Source organism: Cercospora beticola, chromosome 2, assembly GCF_033473495.1.
Source record: "Cercospora beticola chromosome 2, complete sequence".
NCBI classification, from domain to species: Eukaryota; Fungi; Ascomycota; class Dothideomycetes; order Mycosphaerellales; family Mycosphaerellaceae; genus Cercospora; species Cercospora beticola.
In genome coordinates this window covers 439,108-456,902 of record NC_088936.1, presented here as the reverse complement: position 1 = coordinate 456,902, position 17,795 = coordinate 439,108, and the positions used below count along the sequence as shown (strand labels likewise).

Here is a 17,795-nt window from a genome sequence, read left to right as displayed (position 1 = left end):
CAAACCTTCTCTTTTACGACGGAGCCAGCCTTCTGCACGCATGCAGGGCAGCATCAGCGGCTCTGCTGTCCATGGAGCGCTCCGCGTTTGGCGCAATTTCAGCAGGCGGACGTTGCGTTGCGGAGTCGTTGGAGGTGAACGCCAGAACGGGTTTGGTGAAGGAACGAGGCTGGCTGGATTGGGAGGGGAAGGACGTTTGTGGGTCCGAGAACCACAACCACGTCCACAATGGTATGTTCTCTGGGCGAGCTTGTACGAACGCCCATCTTCTTGTCTGGTTCTTCATGCATGTACCTACTAATTTCTACCTCATCAAGAGGAGTTGAATCTCTGGATTGTTTGACCAGGAACGATTGTAGAAGAACGCCAGCTCTCGCAACGAGCACGAGCCGACATATTGACAACGATTCGATCGATACCGTCGTTGCAGCGTTGAAAGAGCAGAAATGAGAAAGGATACTTGATCGTCCAGCTGTACAGACAACGAAAGTGATCAGCACAGCCTCGACGGTATCCTCCGGTTGCCAAATTATGCCTCTGCGACGATCAACAACACGACGATGATATCCCATGGACCCGCCGAATCGTCCAAAACCACAACAACACGACATCTCGACGGCCTCCGCGGTCTAGCTGCAACGATCGTCTTCATTCAACACAATCTTTCGAACTTCACCTGGGGGTTACACGACTTCGGATTCGGCCAATCTGGACAGCATTACTACTTTGTCTCGCTTCCATTCATTCGAATCTTCTTCAATGGAGGTGGTGCAGCAGTGGTCATCTTCTTCATCCTTTCCGGCTATGTCCTGTCAGTGAGCCATTTGCGAAAGTTGAAGTCGTGGTCTCCTTCTACAAGTTCCAACGATATTCGGACATGGCGATGGTCGCTGCTCAGTGCTGTCGTCCGACGACCAATCAGGCTGTACCTGCCACCTCTGGTGATCGCATTCATGGTAGCTCTGATGATCCATATACCAGGACCTGTCTTCGTACCTACGCCCATTCTGAAGCCGCATGAAGGAGGCATTGGCGCAGAGCTAGTGCAATTCGTTGTGAAAAGCGCAAACTTCTTCCAGCCTTTCCAGGTGCATAGCAACAGCGTCTTCAGCTGGTATACCTATGATATGGCCATCTGGACGATCCCTATCGAATTGAAGGGCAGCATTCTCATTTTCGGCTTGTTGGGGCTGCTTTCGTTATTTGGTCTGAGAGGTGCAGGTCCAATACGAGCAGCAGTTATTGCCGCGACCATGATCGTAATAGGAGGAATCATGTTGAGCTTGTCTTTCAAATGGAGCATGGCATGCTTCTTGTTCGGCATGGCAATAGCGATTGTTGATATTTGGGATTTGGATGGCAGGTTCTTCCGGGCTCTTCCATCAGAGCACATTCGGACCGTCGTCCTGCATATCCTCTTCTTTGCCGGGTGGTATCTGCTCAGCGAGCCAGCGCATGATGGCAATCCCTTCACGACTTATCAGACTCCAGGTTGGAAGTGGCTGTCGACCTTCATACCCAGGGGATATAATCAGGAGAATTACTACCGGTACTGGCACAGCTTCGGCGGCCTGCCGTTCGTATACGGCGCTCTCCGAATTTCATGGCTTCGATGGCTGCTATCCAGAAAGCCAATCCTGTTCCTCGGAGAAGTTAGCTTCATGCTGTATCTCGTGCATCTGCCACTGGGGGATGTCTTCGGTGTTCGCATCAATGCTCTCTTCGGTGGGCCAGTCAGTGAGCATCTCAAAGACACGTTTTGGGATGGCTCGCTTGCAGTGCCAGATATTGGACCTTTTGAGTTGAGCACGCGGCCTCTGCTATGTCTGAGCCTGTCGCTTGCAATTTACCTGTTCTACGCGTATTATGCCACAGAATGGATAGACAAGCCGGCTGTTCGTCTCAGCAGGAAACTGGCTGTCAAACTGCGGCTCCAAACCGATCGGGCAGTACCGGCACAGGAGCCTTTGTTACCCATGGCCACGGTAGATTCAATGCAGCCTATAGGACGAGGTGTAGCATAATCATTGTATAGATTAGAGAAAACTTGCTCGTTCGATACCTGTGTTGTACATGGCTCATGTTCGCGCTTGCAAGGTGACTCGTTTCGCGAGCTGGCGTGAGACGCGGAACTGCGTCGGAATTATTGGCTGCTTCTCCAATTGACAGCGCTTCGCTGCCGGTAGGCAATATTGTCGCGTCTGCCCTGCGGACAAGGTCGCGTTGTTGTTCGTGGAAGCAGGAGTGACAGACTGATTCGCGAAGATGGAAAGTCCAAGCCCCGCATCCACAGGGAAGAGCTTCTGGCCTGTGCAGCAACGCGGTATCGACAATGCCTCGAATTGCTTCAACAATGCTTTGCTCCCAATCGATAGCAGGTCTCACACTTCGGTATTAGCAAGTCCCGTTACAGCAGTTTGAGCCTATGAAGACCGTTTGTGTCCACTCATAACATAATGTGATCCGAGGAAAGACGATTGATTCAATGCCCTGAACTATTCCTTTGCGCAAAACGCTACGCTAACCAAAAATCCCATTTGCCGACCTAACTTTCTTTTTCCAGACTGTTCATCTCAGTCCTCCAGAGCAGGCACATACCTTTCTACGAACGTGCAAATATCCCTCAACACAGGCCCGCTCAAGCTGTGGCCGAGGCCCTCATACTCATGCACTTCGAGATCACTCTCCACACCTAGCTCTTCCAGCCTCTTCAGGGTATCTTTCCAAATTCTCCCCGGGATCATCTGATCTTTCTTTCCTCTCGCCAGTAGAATGGGGACTTGACCATGTACAGGCGGTAGACCTGCCACAGCTCTCATATCCTCAAGTTTTCTCCCCGCGCTAAGAGGAAGGTAGCCCATCAGCCCGACAATTCCACCAAGTTTCCCAGCGTACTTTTCACTTGTCAGGTCTGTCAAAAGTGCCATTGCACAGCCTTGGGAGAAACCGCCTAATACGATTCGGTTTGGTGGAATGCCCTTCTTCGTGCACGCATCGATGAGTGATTCGATGTACTTGACTGTCGCGAGCATCCCGTCTGCGTCTTCTTCGGGTGCGAGTTCTGGACGATCTGGGGGGAAAGCGGAGAATGAGGAAGGTGTGTACCAGGCTGTTGTCATCGCTTCGCGAGATTCCATGGCATTTGGAATGATCCAGTGCATGTAAGGAAGTTTGTGGGCGGATTGGAATTGCTGAGGAACAGCTAGACGATTTTCTGTTAGAATTGATCCAGAGTTATGCCACGCATGCTGCTCTCCTACCTTGTAGCCCTTCGGCATTGTCGCCCAGTCCATGAACAAGAATGAAAGCTGCTCCATGTGCTGGATCCGAAGCTGGCTTCTCAGCTGGGATGTAAATCGGATCCTGGCGTTTGGGCTCGGTCGGCAGTGTCATGCGACGCTTCATTGGAGCAATGCCGTCCATGTTGTCGACTTTTGGGGTTGGATTATGGCTGAGAGTAGCGGCACTCATGGTGGAAGGTCTGGAAGCGGAGAGGAGCTGTAAGGTAGCAATATGCAGTAGCCAGTAGCAAGCAGGCGGAACCTGGAAACAGAAGTAGATCTTGGACAAACAACAAGCAGCGCTCTGAAGAGTTGCTATTGGAGCTGGAGATGAAGAGGGTGAAGACGGTATTCACGGGAAATGGCAAATGCTTTTTCTTCTCCCTGCTTGTGAAGACCTAGCTTGTGAGTGATTACGCTTTGGCTTGCCGCTATCATTACTCGTGGCCTCCGCACGACCGCAGATGGGGCTGGCCCTGGGTGTCGTGAGCGCGAGACATCGTGCAGGGTGGGGCAAAGAGCAGAATGCACGCTCGACCTCGGAAGGAGTCGGTACAGATGCACGCACTGGACGTGTCAATGGTTCCGCGCGTGACGTATGAGCCGACCAAACACGTTAGCGTGCGCACGGATGCACGTAAGTGAACCCTCTTTTTCACATGCACGACACGACGCTGTCGCGTGCGAGCGTTTCGAACTTCTTCGCGGATTCTTCGGACTGACGTTGTTATGTTGAATTGAGGCTTTTTCTTTTACGGCAGGGTGCTTGGAGTTCGGCATTTTGATGGGACGAGATCGACTCGAGGATGGCGACTCCTGGACTTCGGTTTCGAACGCCGTACATTGAGGAGCTGCCTATCGGACAGCAAAAACAAGCGCCGGGATTCGCGTGGGTAGCTGTTGCAGGTCCAGTTGCAGACCCGTCGAAGAATTGGGGGACGACGAATAAGAAGAGAGCAAGAGGAGCAGGCGCTGGAGGTCAGACTGAGGCACAGAAGGAGGCGTTGAGCGCGAAGCAGCAGAGACAGGTGGAGAGAAAGATTCGGGAGCTCAATAGCGATGGCACGAGGGATGTGCAGATACCTGCGCCCAAGGGAGAGGTAGCAAAGGGAGGAGGTTACAGAGTGGGCAAGACGCCAGCTACTAAGAAGATTCTAGCTAGCGGCAAGACGTTCCAGCACTACTTGGACGATGAAGAGGCAGAAATCGCGCTGAAAGGCAGAAGAGACTTGGACAACCTGCCAGGGCCAAAGCCAGACTCGCAGCGGGCCAGTAAGACGCCGATTGCCAGACGGAAGCCTTCGAATCTGCAGAGAGAGGAGAGCAGCACGGGTGGCAGTCCTGCACCGAATGCAAACGCTCCACCCGTCCCGACTACACTCGCACCACCCATGCCTAGCGACCTGATGGACCTCGATGAAGAAGACGACGATGCCCTCGATCCTATGCCGACGCAAGCCGAGATGGAAGCGCTGCTGAACGCTCCTCCTCTCACCTACAACCAAGCACGATCAGCTCCACCGCCCGCAAGCGCACCTCCTCCACGCCAGTTCTGCGAGACGTGTGGGTACTGGGGAAGAGTCAAGTGTATGAAATGTGGTAACATGACATGCAGTGTGATCTGCAAGGATACACACGACGAGCACAAGTGCCTCAAGTTCTATGCATAGGATGCTGGAGATGAGAGGCGCGGTGCTCGTCGTGTGAGGTTCGCATGAAATAAGGGAGCTATTGGAGTTGCAATTGCATTTCGAGATACCCATATTACAGAGCAGAACCACAGCCAACAGCCGCTCATTGACTGTTTCCATTTACTGAACGAAGAACGATTCAACACCTCATACAGTCATCCCGGTGCAATTGCTAGACAGCACAATGCTCCAGGAGGAAGAGAGTTCCTCTTGGACGTGTACAAAATCGTGTCGGAGAGACCTGGTGGAGACAGGATCACTTTCTGTAGACGATTCGGTACGTCTCCACCCGTTCAGATTTGACACTGCTGATCGCCGTAGGGTTGTCCAGAGACTTCCTGGTTCTCGAGATGACAGGAAGCAGCGGCAGCTCCATCGCTCCGAATCGCTCAAACTAGTCGTGGCGCTCAAGGGAGAAATCTTGCAACTTCGTGCAACTCTGCCGTAGTGGAGCCGCAAATTTCGCCCTCGCCATGCTTATGATACCAGCATTTGTTCTGTGAGAGTCGCTCCTCAAGGCCTTCCGTACCCTCCATCACCTCACTCGCCAGAGTCCGCAGAAATGCAGCGGGAAACTCTTCGTCGTTACAAGATGACAGAATTCCCGCGTGGCGCTTGAAAATATCAACGAGGAGGCTCCGAGCTCCGGAGTCGTCTGGGACGGAGCCGAAGACAATCTGTACAGGAATGTGGAGCTTGGCGCCTTTGAGTATCTCGGAGGCGGCCTCTGCTTGTGCGATGCCAACCATCGTGTCCAGGACGGAATCGTGGAAGGCTTTGTCCATCACTGACGATCCGAGAACCAGAGCTCTTGCCAAGATGGCCCAGTCGTCCGCGTCCGCATGAACTCCGCCATACCACAGCTTCTTGCCGTTTGGCATGATCTTGCGGCTATACAGCCAGTCGACGTATACTGCGAAGAGCTCCACGCACATGTAAGACAGCTTCACAACTGCGTTGCCCTTTGTCCACTCCGTTTTGGCTTTCGACTGGAAAAACTTCGAAGATCTGCACAGAATGCCTTGGTGTACCTTGTAGATCTTGAGCGACGACGGATCAACGTCCTCTGGAGGCCCAACATGGATGGAGACGATGACATCGTCAGGACTGTGCTCCTTCGTCAGAGTATGGCCTTCAAATTCTCGAGTGTCTCCGCTCTCCCAGATCGCATATACCTGATGAAGCAGTCGCGCTTACCAACCTCCTCTTCATCTTCAAAGTTTGGCTCTGCTGGCTTGTCGCCGAGGAAACTGCCCAACATGTGCAGGTTCCCGCTCGTGCGGTAGCTGGCTAAGAGGTGTTCGTGATACGACACGCAGTCTTCCACATTGCCACCGAAGTGTTGCAGTGCGACCTTAATGTCTGTTTCCCTGCAGTGGAAGGAGAGAAAGCTCTTCACCTCCTCGACATTCTCGCGGGTAGCCATTGGGCGTCAGTCGCTGTGCCGGATGCACCTTGCGGTTGTTGTTGTCGAGAAAGAGTGAAAATCAGACGCATAGTCAGACGCGAGCTAGAATATTTCAAGTGGCAGGTGCTGCTGCAGTTTGCTTGCGCTGCCTGCTTGGCGCGCGAAATGAAGCGCGACGATTCACCTCAAATCTCACGGGCGCTTCAGAAATCGCCCAATTTCTGACGACAAGGTAAACAGTGTATCTCGAAGCGGCGACCTCCACATGACCTCCCATCATCTGCGAAAAGCTATCACCCAGTTGGAATACTGCGGCGCATTTTTTTTTCCCGCGAACTCCACTGCTTCGGCTACAGGTGGCTCTACGGTGACACATGTTGCCTCGAGTGCAAATATACAAAACGAGTGAGAAGTGTGTTCTGCTGCGCGAACTTCTCTAGATGCCTGAGGCACCAGCCTATTCCTTCACAACTGCTTCTTGTTGAAGCTTGGTACTGCATTGCAAGTGAGGTCTTAGGCCTCGAGGGTCCTCCTGTTGCTAATACACTCCAGAAAGCTACTAGTGATTGTGGAATCAAACCTGCCATTCCACAATATTATTGCGGCGACTCCATTGGAGAGGCGTGACGACTGCGGAAGAGGCGCTGATAGGTGCACACGTGGCGCAGTGCATCAACAAGGCTGAGCTGAGGGGTTTTGCTCTGCCACAATGTGAACTTGAGCCGTAGCTGTTGCAGCATTCCGTATCCTCGCAGACTATCGCACTCTCGGTGGGCATGTTTGCACGAGTTCATCAAGATGAGACTGCTGCATGTCGAAGAGCTCAGGTTCGAGGAATTCTTTGACGAAAATGTCCCGCCGTACGCCATCGCTTCACACCGGTGGGGAGCAGAGGAAGTGACATTACAGGACCTTCAGCAGAACCGCGCCACATCGAAGATCGGCTACAAAAAGATTCAGGCGTTCGCGAAATATGCACGAGAGAACTTGAAGTCCATCAATTGGATCTGGATTGATACCTGTTGCATTGATAAGACTAGTGCCGCGGAACTGTCAGAGTCCGTCAATTTGATGTTCAAGTGGTATCGCAATGCTGAGATATGTCTGGCCTATCTCGCAGACATTCCATCGGCAGGTGAGCCTCACGGATACTTGAGAAGCGAATGGTTCCGGCGAGGCTGGACATTGCAAGAGCTGTTAGCCCCACGCGTCGTCATCTTCCTGACGGGCGACTGGCAGGTCATCGGGAACAAGGGCGCCTCCCTGAATGATTCGATCCAATCCGCCGCCGGGTCGGGACTGGAACCAGGTATAGCAGTTGCTACACGCCTGCCAGAGGACGTTTTGCACGATTTTGACAAGAGCAAGAGCATATCTCGAAGCGAGAAGCTAAGGTGGATGGAGGGCAGAGACACGACTCGCAAAGAAGATCTGTCGTACGGGCTCTATGGAATCTTTAATGTTTATCTAGGCGCAAACTACGGGGAGGGATTTCGCGGGGCGCGGGATCGTCTGATAGCAGCCCTCCCCGAGCGGGAGGATCGAGAACAGCGTCAAGCGGATCAATTCCGTAAAATCACAGAGTGGCTCGCCCCGCCGGATCCATGGACAGATCATGAGACCGCACGAAATGAACGAGCTGCACAGACAGGAGATTGGTTGCTGCAATCACCAATATATCAGGAGTGGAAACATCATACCACTAACTTGCTATGGCTACATGGCAAGGCTGGTTGCGGCAAGACTATTCTATGTTCGACAGCAATCGAAGACATTCGAGTGTACTGCAACAGCAGGGATGACATAGGCTACGCAGTCTTCTACTGCGCGTTCTCTGACAGCCGCAAGCAGTCACTTAGAACTATGCTCCTGTCAATCGTCGCGCAGGTCTGCTCGAGAGAGCCTGGTCTAGCAATGCTGCAGAATGCGTACGAGAAGCATAACAGGGTTACTCTAAGCGCTGACGACCTCGAAAAGATCATGTTCTCGACATTGAGAGCCTACAAAACAATGTATTTACTGGTCGATGGAGTCGACGAGTGCCCTGAAGACAACGACAATCGCCGTGGGGTGCTCGAATTCCTAGTACGTCTGTCGCACAGAGCAAGCAATGTGCGCATTCTAGCAGCAAGTCGCGATGAGCCCGGAATTCGCTCGTCAATGCAAGCATCAAAAGCTGCACAACTTCCCATCAACACACACGCTGTGGACGCCGATATTCGCAGATACATATCAGCGGAAATACTGCGTGACCTGCGACTTTCTCGACTCGATTCTCAGACCAAAGCACAAATCGAGGATACACTCACGCAGCGGGCAGACGGCATGTAAGCATATAGCCCTCCGACCTCTCAACCGTGAGTCTGACGCGCTCTAGGTTCCGCTGGACGTTCTGCCAGTTACAAGAAGTGAAGAAATTGAAGTCAACAAAGCCGAGATCCATTCAACAAGCATTGTTTGCTCTGCCCGCAACACTGGACGCGACATATGAGCGGATACTAGAAACGATAGGGGAGAACGTGCGGGACGACGCACTTATACTCCTGCGCTGGATAGCCTACGCGCAAGAGCCGCTCACTCTCGAGCAGCTAGTTGAAACCACGATTATTGATTTGGACCAGGAGGCATCGGTCGGTATCGATAACCGAGGAGGTCTGATGGACACTCTAGAGATTCTTTCAGGATTGATCATAACTGAGGGTCCAAAGCCTACACGCTCGTGGGCTATAGGACCATTCTCAAGTTTGCTGCGAGCTAATAGAGCGGCGGCTAGAGCTCGAAAGGCTAGAATTCGAAAGGCTAGGCTTCCAAAGGCGAAACGCGCAAAGGCTAAATGGGACATTTTCGATGATTCCACGGACGAAGATGGATCCCAGGACGAAGATGATTCCACTTCTGATAACGTTTTCCCTTCCATCAGAGAGGATTGCCTGAAAAACACAACAGTCAGGCTTGCCCACTTCTCTGTGAAAGAATACCTTGAATCCACTCGGATTTTGCAAGGCAGTGCGCGAGGTTTCCAATTGTCAAGCGCTCGGGAACACTGGATCATTGCTCAAAGCTGCCTGGCATATCTTCTATTCTATAGCCGGCACGCACAGAAATCACACAGTTTAGGGGATTTGAAAGCGTTTCCGTTACTCCACTACGCAGCTAAGACATGGTACGTCCATTTGTCTTCAAAAAGCACAGAAAAAGTCGCTCGCGAAGCAACAGTTCTTCTGCAAGAAGACGTGAAACACGACTGGTTGCTGATACACCGACCCGACGACCCGTGGTTTGATCCTTTCATGATGGGACCAATCGACGAAGCGCCAGCTCTATACTACGCTAGTTATTTGGGACTCCAGTCTGTGGTGCAGTCACTAGTAGACGCAGGCGCGGACGTCAATGACGATTCGGGGATTTTCAGCCCTGCATTGGTAGCAGCTTCGACGAAAGGCCACGAAACGATCGTGGAAGCCTTGTTGAAGGCCGGAGCGAACCTCAAAGTGGAACTTGCGCTGCACGAAGCAGCAACTTCTGGCCATGCGAAGGTCGCGAAGATGCTGATCGAGGTAGGAGCGACTTTCCACGCTGCGAAAGAGCCATGCGATGCTCAATGCACACTACTATCGACAGCGTCCGAAGCAGGTTACAGGGAGATAGTGGAGATGCTAATTATGTCTGGAGTCAACGTCAATACTGCTTGCAGTCCTTCTCTGACTCCGCTAATGCTGGCGTCCCAACGAGGTGACGTGGAGATAGTAGGGATGCTCTTAGATGCTGGCGCTGACCCGATACACAGGGCGTTAGAAGCAGCATCCCTTAACGGTCATCGGGAGGTAGTCAAGAAGATGATAGAGACGCTCTTAGAGAGGGAGAAAAGTCCTGGTGCCAATCAGACAGCAGGTCCACTTTCGGAGGAGCTCATCGCTGCTTGTAATTTGGGCTTAGTTGAAGCAGCAGAAGTACTCATAAAGGCAGGAGCCAACGTCAACAACCGAGGAAGGCTTGAGACCTCATGGGGCGTTTTCAAGAACGTGAACGCGCTTGAGGTAGTTTTGGCCAGCGACGAATACAAATACAGTGTGGAATTGGCGGGCATGCTACTGACAGCAGGGGCGGTACTGGAGAACCCAATCAAGGGACGATTGAACGAAGCACTCATCACAGCATCAGGTGCAGGATCGGGGATTTTGGTGCGGAGGTTGATACAAGAGGGGGCAGATGTTAACACTCTCATGGACCGCCGAATGCGCGTGGCCACGTTGCAAAAGCAACGTTACACCGACAATACCAATGCTTTGCGACTGGCAATTGCTCACGGGCACGAGAGTGTGGTAAAGCTGCTACTGGCTGCGGGAGCCCAAGTCCACCGTGCGCCGAAAAGCTGGATAGATCTCTCGCATCGGAACGGGGACTACCAAACTGATGTACAACTAGCACTGAATGTAGGCAATGAGAAGATAGTGCAGCTTCTGCTGGATGCAGGAGCGAAGATCGAGGATCGAACATTGGTCTTCGAGGACAAGGACGGAAATATATATGGAAGTGCTATACAAGCAGAATTAACACGAGGCAACAAAAGGATAGCGCAGATGCTAAGAGGCGCAAGAGCAGTATCACGGAAGCGACGGCTATATATGCTTGGCCGACGTATACCTCCCTTCCATGGTAGTAAGGCACACTGATTAAGAGGAGGACAATTGTTCAATCAAGCTACCTGATGCAAAATAAACAGACTCACTAAGCCAATCTTGTCAAAGCTTTAGCATCACTTCCAGTAGCCTTTCAACATCATCCGCAACGTAAACTTTCACACCCTCTGCGTCGTCCTGCCGCTCAGGCACCACGCTGCAGTCCAAATCGCACGGCGAGTAGGCTGGGAGAGTTTGTGCAGTTGTCTCCAAATGCAGGAGCTGAGATCAAAGATGCAACATCGAGACAGGAGAACGAAGAGGCAGGTATGTACAACCATAGATTATGAGCTAAAAGGGCGCGGGGCCATGAAAGCATAGTGCACATGCTAACAAACGCGGGAGCTTTGTTTATGATCCACCCAATGATCGAAGCGAGGATAAAGGAAAGTTACCACAGTGCTTGAGTAGCAGCTAGAAATAGATGGTAACCGGAATAAACAAGAGCGCAAGGAAGATTGGAATTACTTTTTCGGAGCAGAGGCAGAATGTGCAATCTTGGCGGCAGTCCGTACTAAATATGCTTCACATCAACGATCCATAACAATGTGTTAGGTAGATGTAGCAAGTACCACCAGTAGACATCGTAACAGTAACACACATCGCTTCTTATGCAACGCAAGACATGAGCTCTATCAAAGCCATTCCTCACAACGAGATCTTCGTTCGACGGCAATGAGGCCACTCCCACCATCCCCAAAGATCCCCAACCCCCAACCCCCCCAACTGAAAACTCGCCAACCTAACCTTTCTAACTGCAACAATTCGTACAAACTGTCCAACAAGCCTGTCCTCTACAGCAATATTCTTTGCCGCAAGTCGTGGCGCAACAATCACCGCAGAGATCGAATTTTGGAGCAAGTGGAGATCTTGCATTCAGTTCTTGTATTTCAAGAGGATCTTCTAGACCTTTGAGGTCGGGGAGAGCGAAGGCGAGGTGGAGGCTGAAGAGCATGATTGGGAGGAGGGTGGGGAGACGCATTTTGTATTGGATGGTGTAAGGATGGGTTGGGTATGGTATGTATGTTGGTATGTTCGATGAGTTGAGTGAATATTGGTTTGCTCGAACAGAACAGATCTTCGAAGGTGATACTTACGATAGTCTAGAAATTGTTAGCACGTCAACACATTGAGATAGTTGGCGGACATCCCAAAAACTGAGTTTTGCACGCCATTCGTAGGGTCTGCTGTAGAAATTAGAAGCTACGGATACGAGGCTTATGAACTTAGGTTACGAGGCTTATGCCCTTAGGGCTGGTTGTATATGTGTCAAACTGCAGAGCGCAATTGTAGCAATAGAGCAGCGGTCCCAGGACCAGAGCATGCCAAGAATGTGGCATCGAAGTTGCAACATAGGTCTGGAACAGGGCATTAGAAAGAAAGCGCGCCGATGTATATCACCCAAGACTTGCATTTGCAGGTGCACACTAGAGTTCGTTTTGTATCCATTGAAAATCATCGTCTCAAATAGGATGTCCCGCAACACCATGGCTTACTGTATTATGCCGATGATAGACGGATATTCCTTGCTTGCTGGTCTCCTTGATCTTTCTGGTGCCCTCAACAGGGCGACCCGTCTGCCGGTAGCTGTCGGGTCATATTGTGCTTCGAAAAGCCGCCGAGCGTGAGGTTCATTTTCCGCATGACAAAAGGTTCGTGTTCGCGGTTCGAAACTGCTATGTCTACGGCAGGCCTTCCTGGAGGACTTCTGCGGGGGACAATCTTAGCGAGAACGCCCTGATGATAGAGATGCAGAAACACTGTGCTCAAGGAAAGATCAACAAATTCGATTAAGCTGCTTGATGAAAGAATACAAACCCTGGAAATCCCTCTCCCATGGAAGCCTCAGCTGGCTCCCCTCATGCAAGCTGAACACAGCTCCCTTCGAAATACTTTCCCCCTTCTATTTCCTTATTCACCCACTCACGGAGTATACCCCGGCGGTGGCGGCGCAGGCGGCGTATACCCCGGTGGATTCTGCGCAGTCGACGTAGTCGTCCTCCTCGTCGTCGTAGTAGTAGTAGTCGTAGTCGTAGGCCCAACATACCCCGGCGGAGCACCCGGCGGCGAAACCGTAGTCCTATAAGTCGTAGTCTGAACCACACTCGTCCTCTGCGTCGTAGTTTGCACGATACTCGTGCTGACTGTTACAGTCACAGCTGGAGGAGTTGTGGTGCTGGTGACTGTGACTGTTGAAGCGGGGATTGTGCGGGTTACGCTGTAGGTTGTGGTTATGGGGGAGGCGGTGGAGATTATGGTGCTGCGGTAGGTGCTGACGAAGGTTGAGACGATGGTTTGGGCGGGGGCTGTTGAGACGCGGGTTGTTACGATGGTTTGGCCTGGTGCGGTGGAGACGATTGTTTGGGCTGGTGCGGTGGAGATTATCGTTGAGCGGTAGGTCGAAACGAAGGTTGAGACGACTGTTTGAGCTGGAGCCGTGGACACGATTGTTGAGCGGAGTGTGGTAACGATTGTTGAGGCTGGAGCTGTGCTGACTCGTACGGAAGTCACCTGTTGCGTTGCCGTGACCGTTCCGCCTGGAGCAGTAGAGGTCACAGTCCGCTGCAAAGTCGCAGTCTGAGTATTAGTGCCAATGGAGTAGACAGTCGTCGGGACGTAAGCTACGGTAGTCTCAACGATCGTGCTGCCTGGTGCGGTGGTGACTTGCGTGTAAGTAGTTCCACTTTCAACAATGGTAGTAGTGTAAGAGCTTGCCGGAAGAGTGACAGTGCGCTCAACCGTGGTCTGAACAGTGGAGACGTAGATCGTAGTCGCCGTCTCAGTCGGTCCCTGCTGGGTCGTGGTAGCGCTGTAGGTCTCAGTCACGCTGACCGTACTCGCTGGAGCTGTCGAGATGACAGTGACAGTGACTGCTGTGCTTGCCGTGACAGTCTCAGCCGGAGGAACAACGGTTGTAGGAGCAGTCAGGGTCACCGTCTGTCCCGGAGCCGTGGTGACGATAACAGTCTGTTGCGTCGTTGTCACAGTCTGGCCCGAAGCTGTAGTGACCACGACCGTCTGCTGAGTCGTCGTATAGGTGACAGGCGGAATACCACAAGAAGATGGCATAGGCAAGCTCGTCACACCAACACTGCTGCAGAGGTTTCCAGCGAACGAAGCCACCTCAGCACAGCCAGTCGCATTGCAGTTTTGGCTGACACAGTTCGTCAGTCCATCGAGGTATGCAGTGTTCCTGCAAATGCAGTTGACATCGCCTTCGGCACATCCGCCATACGAGCCGGCTGTAACGCAGATCTGGGCACAAGATGGAACATCCGTAACCGTAGGCGGGCGAGCTGAAGATGTGCTTGCAGCGCAGGACGGCATTGGCAAGCTGGTAACACCAACGCTTCCGCAAACGCTGCTCGCGAAGTTGACGACATCAGAGCATCCAGTCGAGTTGCAGTTCTGGCTAACGCAGTCCGTGAGGCCATTGAGGTAAGCCGTGTTTCGACAGATACAGCCGACATCACCTTCTGCGCAGCCCCCGTACTGTCCTTGGGTGACGCATCGTTGGGCGCAGTTGGGCACATCCGTGACCGTAGGTGGACGCGCGGTGGTGGTTGCGGCACAAGAAGGTATAGGCAGGCTGGTAACGCCAACACTGCCACAGACATTCTTTGCGAAATCGACGACACCTAGGACCGTATATCAGCTCGCCGCATCAACGGTACTTCGATCAGGACGACTCACCTTGGCAGCTCGTTCCAGTACATTCCCTTGACACGCAGCCCGTCAAGTCTTGCAGGTAAGGCGTGTTGCGACAGATGCAAGCCACATCGCCTTCAGCGCAACCTCCATACGAACCCTGAACAACACACCTCTGCGCGCAAGAAGGCACGTCCGTGTAAGAAGGTGGAGGAGGAGCACACGAAGGCTTCGGTAGATCGAAAACGCCCACACTGCCGCAGACTTTGGTCGCAAAGTCGATAACACCTGGGATCATCGTCAGTCGTTCGTGCTTCACCCGAAGCTTTGATGGGCGAATCCCGCTTACTCTGGCAATCGCCTCGTCCAGTACACTTCCTCGCGACACAAGTACTCAGTCCCTCAAGGTAGCTTTTGTTCTTGCAAATACACTTCACATCGCCCTCTGCACAGCCACCATACTGTCCCGGCGTGACACATTCCCTTCCACAAGGAGGAACATCGGTGACAGAGGGAGGCGTTGGTGGTGGGTACAAGGTTGTAGTCTTCGATGGAATACCGCAGGATGCGTGAACAACGACTGTGATGACATTGTGGTCGGCTGTACGAAAGTCAGCAAATTTTCGCACCGCTGAAGCACCGATACGCGTCGAGAAGGATTGCTCCCATACCATGTTCTTTCTCGCACTTATTGCACCCTTCAACCGCAAGAGCAAATGCTAAGATCGCCGCAGCAGCGACTTTCCACTTGGACCCGGCCATAGTCAATCAATCGTGCAGCAATGCACTCCTCCAAGGTAACGAATGTAGATGGTCGGTAGGCGGTTGCGCAACGTTGGCAGCGCACGCGCAAGAAAGACATGCCAGAAGGCCATTGATTCTCTGTTATCAGAATGGTGTACCGATAGCACGGTTCTGTTATGGCCGTGGCCCGTGGCATGTGCTTGATTTCTTTCCTATTGAGCTGCGCTCATTTTGTGAAGCAAGGGATAGGACATCTCGGCCGCTTGCGCTGTGGAGGAACGCGGGCTGCCGCGCGTTAGTTCGACTAAAGTCCCAGGGCAGGACGCTTTCGGCCTTGAGCTGCGGCACGCCTCAACAGCAGTACAGCCACGGTGGCAGTAAGTCAGCGTCGTCGCTCTCTGTAGTGTTGTATGCACATTTGACGGCGGCTGACGGATTCCAGTGGACTTCGCATGAGGTTCAGGCTGATCGAATAAACGAAGATGGTGGAACGGGTCGCTTGCGCTGAAATACAATGCTGATCTATCGGTACCATGTCCCGCTGAACCCTGAGAAGGCATGTGAGCTTCCCGCAGATAGCAATTCTGAGCTCGACGAAGACCGCATCGACTGCGGTGGCGAAGGAGGGTACAGCATTCTTTCCTGCTCTGATGCAGACACCGTCCTCGAGCTGCGCGCACTGTTCGCATATGTTATTTTCGACACATCGTCGTGTTCTCTCTTCCAGGGTCGGACAAGGTCTGATTTGCGAAAGGCATATCGACGTTGCTTATGGACCACGATGGCTGCGAGGGAGATCTGAATGAGGTAGCTATGAGCAGGTTAGCGGCGATCGCAACGTGTGAAGCGATGTTGTTTGGGGCCACGTGCATGATAAAAATTGTGGGTATTGCTGCAGCAGGTGCAGATGCGCTCGCGTGATACCAGCTGAAGAACAGCTCGTTGTTCTCGTTTGTCTTGTAGATGCTTGGACAGAAGTCTGGTTTCGAGCTCGTGCGAAGGGTGCTGACACACGGCTGCCAGAGGCCCATTTGCGCCGCCCCGATGCATATGGCGACGCTCGATGAGATCAGCGCCCATACTGGTGCCAACCGATCACTCCATAGGCAGAACAATTCCGTGATCGTGGTGATGCTCAGCACAAACGGAACTGTGCACCAGAATAGAACAAGAACACTGCAGAGACGTGAGTGTGGGCAAGGACCGCGCTCCGTTTGACTTACGCCCGATCCTTGACGAAGTCTCGGCCGTCTCCATTGAGTTCCACAGCAGCTGCGTTGAAGATGGAGAGGATGAGGATCGCCAGAGTGTTGGCGACGACAAGGGCAGAGAGTATTGGCATACCGACGCGGCCGACGAAACCCTTCCAGGGTGCTCTGATAGCCATCCTTGCTGCATGCGTGCGTTGGTGGGTTGGTGGGCAAGCTGAAACGAGACGCCGCGAGATGCACCGTTCTATCTTATACTTGACGATACCGACATCATCACAAGTCGTTCGCACAACGCCATGCCAACACACGGGACCGTGGGGTCAAGGCGGAGGACTGCAAAGGCATTTCGCACGAGGCTTCGCAAAGCAAACATGCGGCGGAGCTTGTGCGAAGGAAGTGATGAAACGTGCGATCTGCGGTCTGCCAGCGACTAGGTGTTGAGCATGAGTGCCACAGAAGTCATGTAGTGGCCGCTACAAGATGGCAGCACGGGAAGGTGCTGCGGGGAGGAGATGGTATGGACTTGGCGGGTGCAGAGGTCAGCGAGATTGGTTGTGTGGTGCAGCAAGCAAGGCTGAGATGTGCAAAGTGTATGGGGGCTCCGCCGAGTCGAAAATAGGTGTCGAAGGATGCACAAAGCGTGGAGGTGTTGGTAACCGTTGACGGGGCGCAGCAATTGAGTTGGGCGATCCCGCGTGCGAGTGCAGAGATCTCTGTACGACGTGCCGGACAGATCGTGGTGGATCTTGTGCAACGCCGCATGCATGTCGAGCGAGGATGCGGTGTCGATGCTCTTCTGCCACCGCATCATCGCCCTCTCTCTGCGCCGGCAGTGCGATATTGCAGAGAGCTCGTGGTTGCAATCTTCGGCCTCGCGCAGACGTGATGATGACGCCTCGATCGTTCATTAGACACTCTCCCAGAAGTGTCGCAGGATGCATTCGCAGCGGGCGGGCGCTGTAGCCGAAGTGGCCGTCGCTGCAGGGCCCAGCATCAGCGTCTGCGCGGACAGCTCTTCCATCGCCCATGCAGGTGCAGGACAGGGCAGGACAGGCGGAGCTCGATATTCTAGCGGTGCAGCGGTCATGCTGGTTGGCGAGTGGTTCGGGTGCTGCAGCAACTCACCGCAGACC

General features: G+C 52.9%; 7 protein-coding genes across 7 annotated transcripts; 3 read left to right on the top strand and 4 right to left on the bottom strand.

Annotated features, from left to right (window-relative positions):
• Positions 1 to 560: 560 nt before the first annotated feature.
• Positions 561 to 2,024, top strand: RHO25_002332 (uncharacterized protein; the record flags this gene model as incomplete). Its single annotated transcript, XM_065602230.1, has 1 exon — positions 561 to 2,024. One exon carries the CDS (start codon positions 561 to 563, stop codon positions 2,022 to 2,024), a length of 1,464 nt encoding a protein of 487 aa, XP_065458302.1.
• Positions 2,025 to 2,573: 549 nt separating this feature from the next.
• Positions 2,574 to 3,471, bottom strand: RHO25_002331 (uncharacterized protein; the record flags this gene model as incomplete). Its single annotated transcript, XM_023594816.2, has 2 exons — positions 2,574 to 3,202; positions 3,261 to 3,471. 2 exons carry the CDS (start codon positions 3,469 to 3,471, stop codon positions 2,574 to 2,576), a joined length of 840 nt encoding a protein of 279 aa, XP_023458813.1.
• Positions 3,472 to 4,087: 616 nt separating this feature from the next.
• RHO25_002330 (uncharacterized protein) lies at positions 4,088 to 4,951 on the top strand (the record flags this gene model as incomplete). The annotated part of the gene is made up of 1 exon (XM_023594817.2): positions 4,088 to 4,951. One exon carries the CDS (start codon positions 4,088 to 4,090, stop codon positions 4,949 to 4,951), a length of 864 nt encoding a protein of 287 aa, XP_023458546.1.
• A 428-nt stretch (positions 4,952 to 5,379) lies between these two features.
• RHO25_002329 (uncharacterized protein) lies at positions 5,380 to 6,398 on the bottom strand (the record flags this gene model as incomplete). Its single annotated transcript, XM_023594819.2, has 2 exons — positions 5,380 to 6,079; positions 6,148 to 6,398. The coding sequence occupies 2 exons, from the start codon at positions 6,396 to 6,398 to the stop codon at positions 5,380 to 5,382; spliced, it is 951 nt and encodes a 316-aa protein (XP_023458542.2).
• Positions 6,399 to 7,178: 780 nt separating this feature from the next.
• RHO25_002328 (uncharacterized protein) lies at positions 7,179 to 11,053 on the top strand (the record flags this gene model as incomplete). Its single annotated transcript, XM_023594820.2, has 2 exons — positions 7,179 to 8,707; positions 8,758 to 11,053. 2 exons carry the CDS (start codon positions 7,179 to 7,181, stop codon positions 11,051 to 11,053), a joined length of 3,825 nt encoding a protein of 1,274 aa, XP_023458594.1.
• A 1,929-nt stretch (positions 11,054 to 12,982) lies between these two features.
• RHO25_002327 (uncharacterized protein) lies at positions 12,983 to 15,005 on the bottom strand (the record flags this gene model as incomplete). The annotated part of the gene is made up of 2 exons (XM_023594821.2): positions 12,983 to 14,697; positions 14,753 to 15,005. 2 exons carry the CDS (start codon positions 15,003 to 15,005, stop codon positions 12,983 to 12,985), a joined length of 1,968 nt encoding a protein of 655 aa, XP_023459661.2.
• A 1,138-nt stretch (positions 15,006 to 16,143) lies between these two features.
• Positions 16,144 to 16,838, bottom strand: RHO25_002326 (uncharacterized protein; the record flags this gene model as incomplete). The annotated part of the gene is made up of 2 exons (XM_065602229.1): positions 16,144 to 16,627; positions 16,675 to 16,838. The coding sequence occupies 2 exons, from the start codon at positions 16,836 to 16,838 to the stop codon at positions 16,144 to 16,146; spliced, it is 648 nt and encodes a 215-aa protein (XP_065458301.1).
• Between the last annotated feature and the right edge of the window lie 957 nt (positions 16,839 to 17,795).